At 49.1% G+C, this 13,224-nt stretch overlaps 1 protein-coding gene across 12 annotated transcripts in view; it reads left to right on the top strand.

Annotated features, from left to right (window-relative positions):
• HIPK1 (homeodomain interacting protein kinase 1) overlaps positions 1 to 13,224 on the top strand; it is a 733,600-nt gene that overhangs the window by 694,462 nt on the left and 25,914 nt on the right. For all 12 annotated transcript variants that reach the window (XM_086923314.1, XM_086923313.1, XM_086923309.1 and 9 more), the window contains one exon: positions 12,479 to 12,612. In XM_086923314.1, coding sequence (XP_086779440.1) covers positions 12,479 to 12,612 — 134 coding nt within the window. The remainder of the gene's footprint in view (positions 1 to 12,478; positions 12,613 to 13,224) is intronic.

Below are 13,224 nucleotides of genomic sequence, written 5' to 3'. Positions count from 1 at the left end.
ACCAATGGGTTTTAGACATTGTGCGCAAGGGTCATGCCTTGGAGTTCACAGAGATTCCTCCACATTCTCCGCCTTCAGGCCCGCCACCTCCCCATCTAGAGAAACTACAACATCAAGTTCTTCTTTTACTAGAAAAGGGTGCAGTCGAAGTGGTTCCTGTATCAGCGAGGGAAAGGTTTCTACTCAAGGTTTTTCCTCATTCTCAAAAAGACGGGGGAGTGGCGACCCATTATGGACTTGAGAGCTCTCAATCTGTTCCTCAAACAACAATCTTTCCGCATGCTGACGTTATCGGAAGTCTTACGACTTCTCTGCAGCGGAGATTTCTTAACGACAATAGACCTGCAAGACGCCTATTTTCATGTGCCAATTATCCATCGACATCAGCAATACTTGAGGTTCAAGGAGGGTCACGTTCACTATCAGTTCAGAGTCCTACCTTTTGGCCTACGATCAGCACTTCGTGTCTTCACGAAGGTTCTGTCTCCGGTCATGGCTCATCTGCGTCTTCAGGGAGTTCAGATCTTTCCTTACCTGGACGATTGTCTTCTAAAATCCCAATCCTCGCAACAGCTGGCTCACGACACACGTTTATGCCAACACCTGTTCAAGGCTCTAGGGTTAACCATCAATGTGGAAAAGTCACACTTCACACCGCTGCGAAGAAGAAACTTCCTCGGAGCAATCCTAGACACAAACCTATCAAAAGCCTTTGTCTCCATCGAACAACATCAGAAGATAATTCGTTTGGTCTCAATCATCAGGTCAAAACAGTCAGTTTCTGTGCGGATGTTAAAGTTGTTTCTGGGGATGGCATCTTATATCGCACTGATCCCAAATTGCAGGTTACGTACCTGTCCTATACAGGAGGAATTGGACCAGCAATGGCGTCAAGTGTCGGGGTCGTTCAACGATCAGGTGACGGTCACACCCCGCATGAAGACCAGTTTGCTCTGGTGGGAACAACCAGCCAATCTAGACGAAGGGATTTCTTTCCTAGCCCAGTCTCCGGATCTGACGTTGACCACGGATGCGTCCATGGAGGGTTGGGGCGCTCATCTCCTAGACCTTTCCATCAAGGGCAGATGGACGGCGACACAACGAACCTGGCATATCAATCGGCTGGAGTTGATGGCAATCTTCCTAGCGCTCAAATCATTCCTGCCCGTAGTGCAAAGGGAGTCGGTGCTAGTTCAAACAGACAACACCACCAGCATGCACTACATGAACAAACAGGGCGGCACAAGATCTCAGCCACTGTCTCGTCTAGCTCAAAGGATTTGGGAATGGGCACTTCGTCACCAAATTTCTTTGACGGCAGTCCATCTGCCGGGGGCATCCAACATCCTTGCAGATTCCCTGAGCCGGTCCGCGTCATCCACTCACGAGTGGGAGTTGCATCAACCGACTCTAGACCTAGTGTTCCGCCGGTGGGGTCGTCCCAGGATAGACCTTTTTGCAACCCCAGTGAATCGGAAGTGCCAATCTTTCGCAAGTTGGCATCCTCATCCAGAGTCCAGCGGAAATGCCCTACTCATAGATTGGAGCGGACTGTTTGCTTATGCATTTCCACCGATCCCGTTGGTGCCGAGGACTTTGTGGAAGATGCTCAGGCAACCCTGCCGCCAGATACTGATCGCCCCGCGTTGGCCCAGACAGGCTTGGTTTTCGGAACTACTTCTGCTGTCACAATGCACACCCATTCATCTGCATCCACGTCCAGACCTCCTGACTATGGACGACGGTCAGATTTGCCATCCAGACCCATCCACGCTTCAATTATCAACATGGAACCGGAGTACGTTGAATTTGCCACCTTAAGTATGCCCTAAGAATGCAGAGACATTCTAACGTCTGCTAGAGCTCCATCAACCATCAAGACATATAAGCTAAAGTGGAAGCGTTTCTGTCATTGGTGCGATGCATCCAATATCCACCCAATTGACTCAACTCCGGAACAGCTTTTGCCTTTCTTTCTGAGCCTCGCTCAGTCTGGTCTCTCTCATGCCACCTTGTGAGTTTTTCTGGCGGCTATCTCACGCTACCGGTATGATGGCTCAACGTCTCTCTGTTCATCCAGAATCATCCGACAGTTCTTTAAAGGACTTTTCAGGAAGTTTCCTCCGATAAGGCGCCCTCCTGCATGGCACCTCAACGTGGTATTGTCACAGCTTATGAAGCCTCCATTTGAACCGATTCACAGAGCACACATCAAGTATCTTACCTGGAAGGTTGCTTTACTTTTGGCTTTACCATCGTCTCGTCGTGTAAGTGACCTTCCCGCTTTTACGATCAAGCCTAAGTATTTACAGTTTAAGCCCGATGGAGTGTCACTTCGTACCAATCCTTCTTTTTTGCCGAAAGTACCTACTGACTTCCATTTGAACGAACCTACCTTCTTAAAAACTTTTTTCCCGGATCCAAAATCTCCGGCAGAACAACAACTACATTCTTTAGACATCAAGCGTTGTCTGAAATTCTACATTTCAAGGACCACCCCTTTCCGTAAGTCCGATCAACTGTTTGTAGCATATGGACAGATGCGGAAGGGGCATTCAGTGACTAAACAGACAGTTGCAAGATGGCTCTCAACAGCCATATCCTTTTGTCATCAGCAAGCTGGCAGGCTTTTACAACGTCCAGTGAAGGCACATTCAACGAGAGCGATGGCGTCATCCACCGCTTTGTTTGCTGGGGTGCCTCTACACCAGATTTGTCGGGCAGCGACATGGTCCAGCAGGCACACCTTTACCAGACATTACTGTTTGGAAGCTATCAACGAAGCGGATACCGCAGTGGGGCAAGCAGTGCTTCGTCATCTTTTTAAATAAGGTGAGCCTCTATTCCCTCCTCCTTTTTCTTTGAGATTGCTATATGCTTTTAAGCTATATGTTGTGTTTTCAAAGTTTTACGAATTCTTGCAATCTCAGCTTCTAGGAGGTTACTGCTATCTATTCTATTCAAGCATGTGAATCTATGAAAGACACCCCTAATACTGGAGAAGAACAATTGTTACTTACCTGTAAACAGGTGGTTCTCCAGTATTGGTGTCTTTCATAGATGCACATGCGACCCTCCCTCCTCCCCTCAGAGGCTCTTTTCTCCTCATACGCTCTTATTACTTGTGCTACGAAAATCTGAGGGCTTGAGCTTCTGAGGAGAAGGTTCTAGAGGGTGCTTGACCCTGATTGGCTGCAGTTTGGACTAACATAATGACACTGATATGTTGCAAATGAGTTTTCTCTCTAATGCATTCCTATGTAGGAACCATTGTTGAGGTTTTTCAGTGTATATTATATCTGTTTTATTATGTATTATGTTATTACATATTTATATATATATATTAGCATTATTTGCTATTTTATGTACCGTGGGACTCCCACTTCGACGACGGGGAATATTCAAGCATGTGAATCTATGAAAGACACCAATACTGGAGAACCACCTGTTTACAGGTAAGTAACAATTGTTCTTCACCATCAACAACCAGCATTACCAATTCAAGGTCCTGCCTTTCGGGGTCACCACTGCCCCCAGAGTGTTCACCAAGTGCTTAGCGACTGTGGCTGCTCACCTTCGGAGACAGCACATCCATGTCTATCCCTACCTGGACGACTGGCTTGTTCAAGCAAAGTCAGCCCAGCAGTGTGCCACCCACATGTCACGCACAATTCACCTCCTACACAGTCTATGATTCTCACTAAACTACCAGAAGTCGCACCTTCAGCCCGCTCATGTGCAGAAGTACCTAGGGGCGACAATAAACACTCTAATGGCAACAGCGCAGCCAAACTCTGCCAGAGTCAACAGCATGCAGCTGCTAATTCAGAAGTTCAGGCCTCAACAATCGCTCCCAGCGCAAGTATTCATGCAGCTGATCGGTATGATGGCCTCCTGCATATTCATAGTCCCGCACGCGAGGCTACACATGCGTCCCCTTCAAGCATGCTTAGCACGACAGTGGAACCAGGCTCATGGGCATCTGAAAGACCTAGTGTTTGTGATCGGTCGTGCATACAACTCTCTGCATTGGTGGAACACACAAAACCTGTGCAGGGGACGACCGTTCCACTAGCCTGTCCCACAAGTAGTGCTGACGAAGGACGCATCTCTCCAGGGCTGGGGGGCGCATGTCCTCAATTATACTGTGCAAGGACTATAGACGGCACAGCAGCAAAAGATGCATATCAATCTTTTGGAGCTGATGGCAATCTTCAGGGCACTGAAAGCGTTCAAGTTGCACCTGTGCAACAAGGTCGTGTTGATCTGGACTAACAACATGACTGCCATGTATTACATCCAGAAACAGGGAGGCACACACTCCCCGCAGCTATCTCACCTAGCCCAGAGCATGTGGAAGTGGGCCATCCAAAGGAACATCTTCCTCATGGCGGAACATCTCCCAGGCAAGGACAACCAGATGGCGGACCTGCTCAGCAGGCACAGTCATCAGATGCACGAGTGGGAGATTCACCCCTCAGTGCTCCGACCATATTTCCAGCAGTGGGGTCATCCAGAGATCGACCTCTTCGCCACAAAAGAGAACGCAAAATGCCAAAACTTCACCGCCAGGTTCCCACACCCGCAGTCTCAGGGCAATGCGATATGGATGAACTGGACAGGCAGATTTGCGTACGCTTTTCCCCCAGCCCCACTCATACCGCTAGTGGCGCGCAAACTGCGGCAGCACTCCATGACGCTCATCCTGGTTGCTCCAACGTGGGCACGGCAGGCTTGGTACACCACTTTCCTGGAACTTTCAGTGGTGCCTCACCAACGGCTGCGCCTCACGCCCAGTCTCCTCACTCAGAGCCATGGAGACATTCGGCACCCAGATCCGCAACAGTTGAGCCTTGCGATTTGGCTCCTGAGGTCATAGTTTGGCTACCTCAACTTGCCCCCTGACTGTATGAACATCATCAAAGAGGCAAGGCGACCTACAACTAGGGCGTGCTATGCAGCCAAATGGAAACGTTTTGTCATCTACTGTTCCAATAATGACATTAATCCGCTAGATGCATCCACGCAAAACATCATATGTTACTTGCTGCATCTATATCGATGCAATCTAGCGTATAGTTCCATTAGGATACATTTGGCCGCCATGGCAGCTTATCTTCAAAACAGGCAGCATCTTTCCCTCTTCAAAGTGCCTGCCATTAAAGCCTTCTTGGAAGGACTCAAAAGAGTGATCCCTCCCAGACACCCTCCTTCGCCTGTCTGGAATCTAAACATCGTTCTCACCAGGCTCATGGGGCCACCCTTTGAGCCTCTTCATTCTTGTGAGATACAGTTTCTTACATGGAAAGTGGCTTTTCTGATAGCCATCACATCGCTACGAAGAGTCAGTGAGCTTCAAGCCCTGACAATTCAAGAGCCCTTCCTACAAATTCATGCTAATAGGGTAGTGCTGCGCACCAACCCCAAATTCATGCCTAAGGTGGTCTCGCAGTTCCACATTAATCAAACCATAGAACTGCCAGTTTTCTTTCCAAACCCAGATTCAGTGGCAGACCGGGCACTGCACACCTTAGATGTTAAAAGAGCTCTCCTGTATTACATTGACAGGACAAAAGATTTTAGAAAGTCTAAACAACTGTTTGTTGCCTTCTCTCCACAACACAAAGGCAACCCTATTTCCAAATCCGGTAAAGCCAGATGGATTGTTAAGTGCATACAAACACTGGCGTAGCTAGGGGGGGGCGGGGGGGGCGGACCGCCCCAGGCGGCACTGTTTTGGAGGCGGCAAGGCAGCGCGGCAATTGTGGCCCGTTGCGGCGGCATTTATGATTTATTTGGGGACATTCACTGTCTGACACTTTGTCAGTCAGTGTCCCCAGCCCCCAAATACATTTTAAACGCCGCCGCAACGGGCCACAAGTGCCGTGGCGGCACAGTTTTAAGTTCAAGCAAAGCAAGCAAACCTGCGTTCAACTGCTGCGTGTGCGTACGCACGCTGCACGCACGTTGGCGTGGTGCGCGCGCGAGTCAGGCAGTCTGTCCTGATGTCAGATGTTCTCTCTGGAATCACGGGCCTGCTCCGCCATAGGTCCGCGCTAAGGCCTCTCTAAGCCGGCCTCTCGCCTGCTTTCTGTACTCTGCGCTCTTAAGCGAGGCCGTGTAGGCAGAGGTGAAACTGCAGAGGCGGTACTGTGCTCTGCCAAGCGCCCGCACCAGGCTGTATTGATTGACCCCGAGCAATGGCTGCTTTCCAGGCGCTCGGCTTGCCCCAGAGCTACCCCTTCGGTGCCCTCGACTTGTGGCCCCTTGTCCCGAACGAGGCACTGCCTGCCTTTCTTGTCCAGGCTGGATACTGCTTCAAGTTAGCCCCCTACGTGATCCCGGCCTCCAGCACACCCACATGGCTGGCGGACTTTTCCATCCGCTCTATCCTAGCTGCGGAGAGTTCTGGCACCTCAGGCGCCAGGCAAGGCCGAAATCTGGACGAGGAGCCCCAGGGCACGACTGCGGGCACTGCCAGCGCGGGCCGACAGGAGTATTCATGGATCCACTGCACCCGGTTCAGGCCGCCGAAAATACCAAGTAAGACACCCTTCTGTAATAGGTACTGTTCTGCAGGGACTTCAGTTATTCCTACACTGCCAGCTCCGCGCGGCGCTGACAATCCACCTGCCATCACTCCACCAGCTCTACCGACCCCTCTCAACCCTGCCCTCCGCTCCCGGGCCACTAGAACAGCGACGTACATACCCCTCTGACACTACACCACAACCTGCCCTATATTTCTCTTTCTACGGTGGGACTGATGCATACACATCGTTGCCAACCCACCTTAAACCAACGCTTCACCTCCTATGATATTCCGATACAGAGATCCACGCACCACTCTCCTCACCTCAATCATTTATTTATTTTATTTCCAAGAACGGAGCCCAAAAGCATAATAGCTAAGTGCAACGGGGATGTAATCAGCAGGCATAGATAGGAAACATAGGTAAGTATCACAAGACAATCAGTCAGTACATGGGTGTGATCGAGACCCCGTGGCAGTCTTGGTATCTCAAGATGGAAAGCCTCCAGGTGTGCTTATCTGGTGAAAAGATCATAAATAAGGAACGACGAGGCTTCAGACACAGAGGGGCTTCGAAGGTATGGCGAAGATCTAGAGAAAGGGGCCTATGAGGAGGAGAAGGCGTGTACACAACTGAAACCACATTCCAAGGACACACGTATACTATGTGCTGGGCATAAAATGGAGGTTGAAAAAGAAGGGTTTAATTCATTTCTGAAAGTGGGTAGAGACGAGGGAATGTAGATGGCAGGTGGGAGTGAGTTTCAAACCTTGGGCACACATGCAGAGAAGAAATGGTTTAAGGAATGTTTTTGTTGGGCATGAGTATTTCCTTTAGTAGAGAGTCTGTCCTGCGGAGATGTTAGGAGCCTTAGTAGAGTCTGTCGTGAGATGTTGGGAGCCTTAGTAGAGTCTGTCCTGAGATGTTGGGTGCCTTAGTAAAGTCTGTCCTGAGATGTTGGGAGCCTTAGTAAAGTCTGTCCTGAGATGTTGGGAGCCTTAATAGAGTCTGTCCTGCGGAGATGTTGGGAGTCTAGAGTCTGTCCTGCGGAGATGTTGGGAGCCTTAGTGAAGTGTCCTGAGATGTTGGGATCCTTCGTAGAGTCTGTCCTGCAGAGATGTTGGGAGCCTGAGCAGAGTCTGCCGTGCGGAGATACTGGGAGCCATAGTAGAGTCTGCCGTGCGGAGATGCAGGGAGCCTTAGTAGAGTCTGTTCTGCGGAGAGGTTGGGAGCCTTAGCAAAGTCTGACGTGCGGAGATACTGTGAGCCATAGTAAAGTCTGCCGTGCGGAGATGCAGGGAGCCTTAGTACAGTCTGCCCTGTGGAGATGTTGGTAGCCTTAGTAGCTTGGACAGTGGCCAGCCATTGCCAACTAGAGACCCCCATTTCTAACAAACAACCATTGCGATTTGGAGAGGAGTAAACATCTCAATGCCCATTAGATTCCCCATGTTTGACTAATGTTCTGATTTGTTACCTTTGCCTCAAATTGTAAAGCGCTCTGATATACTTCGGGTTCAAGTTCGCACTATGTAAAACTATAAATAACTAAATGTAACTTTCATAATCGAGGTAACTGTTAGCAGCAATACTACGTGTCTCTCCTCGGAGACTTGGACATATTTGAAGTGCTCACCGTCCTTTTTCCCCAGCAGCCCCCCCCCTCTCTTCCCCCCCCCCCCCCCCCCCCCCCCGGTCAAGGGGCGGCAATCTGAGGGGTAGCCCCGGGCGCCATGAGCTCTAGCTACGCCCCTGCATACAAATCTGTTATCAAAAGGCTAAACGCACTTTAACAGTTCCCCCAAGAGCGCATTCCACACGCAAGCTAGGGGCATCCATGGCTTTCCTAGGTAACATTCCTCTAGAGGATATATGTAGAGCAGCCACATGGTTCACCATACATACATTTACCAAACACTACTGCGTAGATGTACACTCCAAACAGCAAGCCGCTGTAGGACAGGCTGTTCTCAGAACTCTTTCAGACTGCTGCAGCTGGCACTGGCAACCGCCGCTAAGGAGGTAACTGCTATTTTTCTATGCACAGATATGAATTCAGCAGCCCACATGCCTCGAACGGAATATGCTACTTACCAGTATGCATCTGTTCTTGGCATGTAGAGCTGCTGACATTCATATCGCCCGCCCTCCTCCCCGGTGCCTGTCGCAGCTGTAGCACTCAGAATCATTTTCAGGCATGGTCATCACTTTCAGTATTACACTCCATCTCTGCCACAATGGCGAAAAACAATCTGGGGATGGAGAGGATGCCCATGCGCACTGTAGTCCAGGGGAGGAGCCACCTATCTCGTGATACTTCGAAGACTCTTCCAGGACAACAATGTGCAATCATCCGGACCCAACACTAGGCGGCGATCTATGCACAGATATGAATGTCAGCAGCCCTACATGCCAAGAACAGATGCATACTGGTAAGTAGCATATTCCATCCAGTAGGTCACCCCAGAGGCGAATGTCCAGCAGTAAATCTATGCGTGATGGGGAACTGATCCTGTTATGTGTTAGCCCCACTCTGATCGGAACGTGTCCTACCATTCAATGCTCTCAGATTATATTCCAGAGTTATGGCATTCATTTGGATTGCCCTTTGTGCCCATTTCCTGATTGGCGCCAGAGTCAGAGTGGGTATACCCCCATTTCATGTCCTCCTCGTTAGTTCCTAGGAAATCTTCCTCGCTCAGGGGTTCGAATGTGCAGTTAAAGTCCCCTGCCACGATGATGTTAGCGAGGGGAAAAATGCCAGTCAATTCCAACTCCAACGCTGCTAGAGTGGCTGACATTTGTGACCCTGGGGACCCCCTTGCATACACATTAAATAACTCCACATTGTTACCATTGTGGGATCCTTTGATTGTCCGGTGTAAGATATCCTCTGTAGAGGAGTTATGCATAGTGACCACCCCACCCAATTCAATGTGATGTTGACCCATATGTGAAGACCACCTGATGGGCGGCCCTTCCCTGAGCTTGTAGCGGGGATAAAGAAAGTGGTATACCCTGGCTTGTATAAGGGGACCATGCTCCAAGTCTCCTGAAACAAGCAGACATCAAACTTATCGACAAGATCATTCCACTTCGGGTTGGACAATTTCCTCTCGAGGCCTGCTATGTTCCAGGAGAGGAACTGGATCACCCTTGGGGTTGGGACCACGGTCCTATCAATGCCACAGTTAGCCAATCCCCTTCCTTCCCCACTTTGTCTTTCTGTTACTGGATTCTTTGGGCATGGAACGGTGCCCACCCCCCCCCCCCACCCTATTTTGTGTATCGAATGAAGGATGCAGTTGGTGGGCCTCATCTAGTCAGTCTACTCTGTTAAGACCAGATCCGCCCCGCTCCCTGACCAGAGACCAAATTGGTGATCGTCTGATTTGAATGTCAGAATGCTTGGGGGGTGAGGTGCGATACTCAAGGGCCAATAGGTTCTCCGCAATTGCTACATTAGTTAACTGCAGCTCAATGCAGTCCGTCGTGGAGTTGGTCAAGGAGATCCTTTTTACCATTACCATATCTTCCCTAATGATTGACCTACAGACCCTCACATGGCGCAGCCAGTTAATTGCTTTATTTTGAATGGACTCGCTGCTTTCATAGCCATATTTATTGCTGTATTTGGGGACCTTGGTCATGTAGACTAATGGCGGTGAAGTTCCTATGGAGGTACTATTCTTTAGGATAATAGGGCCATCCTGCCCACTCTGACTTACTATAGCTAGAGGGGAACCTCGGTAACCTGTTTTACTAAGGTGTGGGCCCGGTGGCTTGACTCTATCTCCCCTATTTTTCGTGATTTCTGCATAGGAAGTGGGGCCAGGTAAGGTTGAAGAGCTAAGAGGCCCCTGAGCTGTAATGTCTGTCACCCTTGACAGCCCCCCTCCTTCCCTCGATTTGGTAGGCAGCAATGCCCTAATTGCTGTACATGCTTGAGTAGATGGCAAGAGCGGAACATTTACACCCCCAGACAGATCAGCTCTTCTTGGTAATTCCTCCACCTTCATTCTCAAAAGAGCCAGATCTCTTTCAAGGTTTTCAACTTTCACCAATAATAACTTGTTTACATGGCCACACTTAGAGCACCCTGGCAAACCAACATTTGTGAGCTCTGTATTCTCATTTTCACATGCTGGGTCTGCTGTTATGTTCCCTGTGATCTTTTCTAAAACAGCAAATCTGTTTGAGCATGGAATAGCGCTCTCAATTTGACCCACATAAGCGTCTCCTTGGGTGGTGGGATCAACTGCAGAGTTAGGGGCTTCCAACAAGACAGATTCCTCACCATCCCCTTCTGATGAACTTCACAAGTGGGGAGCTTTGTTGGTGGTTTCTATAAAAAAAATTACGGGAATCACCCGTTTTTGAGACTGCGTAAGAACCTCGGCAAGGGGATCCATATTCACCCCTGAATTACTAAGGGGATTTCCTACCAGAACACCTTCACACTCATTAACAATAGCTTCAATTCTTGTCAGGACGCAATTGGTGGCTGCATGCTCTCATTTTTTTTGCCTTTTTCCCTTTCTTGGCCAGTATAGTTGGCGCACCTCCCTGACTAGCTTTCCTTTTTCCCATTTTTATACTTCGCTTAACAAAGTTTGAACAATTCCCGCTCAGAATATTACCCCAATAAGGTCACCACCATGAGGCTTGTTCGTTAATTGCTTAGCTGTTCCCTTTCGGCACCCACACTGCCCTTCAGTGATCAAACAGTACCTTTGGTCCTTTAATGCTGTGATCCTGATGTAAGAGAGGGGGCCCTGCCCTGCCTCGGGCCCTCCCGCGCGTGTCCCGCGCTGCGGGGGGGGGGGGGGGGGGGGGGGGGGAGTGCACGAAAATATAGGTTGTGGGCGGCAGCGGGAGGAGCACAGGTGATGTTGGTTGCGGGCCTCCTGGGAGTTGGTGTCCCGGTTCGCTCCCCAGAGTGTCAGGCAAGGTCCCAGCAACTTCTCTGTCCTGCTGCGAGCGAACAAAAGGTTGTGTCTACCTGTGCTTCTCAGCTGGAATAAATAGGTTTACTTGTTCACAAATTATTGGAATTTAATTTCGTAACACCTTCAGTGATGAGCACAGGGACACAAACCGAAGCCGTTCAGTGCTTTAACGATACCATGCCTGAATGTCACTTTTAAGTGTTATTTTGAAGTAAAAATATTACAAGGTCATACGCATTGCAGTAGGCGTGCCTGTTGTGTGAAGAAAAAGTTTGCAGCAGGAACCTGCTGCCAGAGGCCAAACCCCGCTGCACACAGCTTCAGCCATGTACACAGGGCATTGGTTTCAGAGTCTGGCCTTTGGTTAGGCTCTATTTATTTTTTAAAGCTTTAACCCCTTGTGTGCTCAAGACGAGCTGATCTTGTCATGGCATACAGTCCTCGGGTGATCTTCGTCATGAGACCCACCCACGGGGGGAGCGCTGGCGCCCCCCCTCCCCCCCTTGCTTGCCCGATCCTAATCTTTTTCACGGAGAAGACCTTCCCCTGCCTCCCCCGCCCGCGTCATCAATGACGTCAGCGCACGAGGCCCTCTGACGTCATTGGAGGTTCCCTTTCTCCTCCGACGCGCAGGGAAGCCATTTGCTTCCTGCGCGCCGTAGGAGAAAGTGGTAAGTTTTGGGGCTGGGGAGGGGGGGATGTGAACGAAAGAGGCATCGGGGGACGGAAAGGGTTTTCCTTCAACTGTAACTTCAGTCCTGAATATATCACCTGCAAATCATTGTTTTTAAGGAAGGTAGTGCACAGGAAGCAAAACAAGAATATAGCATCCACAATGCATTTGTTTATAACATAAGAACAGGAAAAGATTTAGTAATGATCTGAAGGAGGGGGCTATACTACCAACAACTGTTCTGCCTGTGAATTATTTTGAAGAATGAAAGCAGTCCCATAACTTCTTGTTGATTTCACCAGTGGCTTTTTCAAATGTTACAGGCATCCTCGGCAATGTTAGCAAGTCGAAAACTGCTTCATCAGTCAATGGACAATCATCTAGTCATTGTGGAACTCAATCTGGCTATCGTTCACAACGTATGCTGAATGGAATGCAACCATTGAACCTCAGCCAGGTAAAATGAACTACACTGCATGATATCGCTGATATTCGCTTATCTTCTGTGCCCAACTTTTTTATGGGTCCGGGTCAAAACAATCCAATATTTGTCGTTGCTCAAGAACTGCAGTTTCCAATACACTGTGAGGCACCATTACCTAGTTTTTGTTGTTTTGCTACATTTATCTTTATCATATGTATGTATTATGCACTTTCCTACCATGTTTTGTCAGGGCGTTCATACTATAAATTATTATTTTAGAAGTCTGTTTAAAGCTAGTGTCCTAAGGGAATTAACTTGGGATCTCATTTGTTGGAGCCCATTGTACCGGGACACACACTCCAGTTTAGCTATTGGTTTTACCAGCCTGTCTGGAAGCGTTTATGGACTGTCTGTGTAAAATTACAAGCAATTATTATGTTCAGTCTTAGGTGTTCACACCGAAACACCAACAAGAGCTGGTGCTCATCTGCACCAACTAGAGCAAAGGTGGTTTCTAATTATCTGATTGGGTGTTAAATGTACTCTAGTGGTGTGGTCAGGGAAGTTACAGAGGATAAATCTTTTACACAGTCTGATACTAGTCATACCTTGAAATATGTCCATCCGTCTGCAGCCCGTGTTTTC

This window comes from Lissotriton vulgaris, chromosome 5 (assembly GCF_964263255.1).
Source record: "Lissotriton vulgaris chromosome 5, aLisVul1.2, whole genome shotgun sequence".
Taxonomy (NCBI): Eukaryota; Metazoa; Chordata; class Amphibia; order Caudata; family Salamandridae; genus Lissotriton; species Lissotriton vulgaris.
Note: the sequence above shows the minus strand (reverse complement) of the source record. Positions and strands in the feature narration are given on the sequence as shown.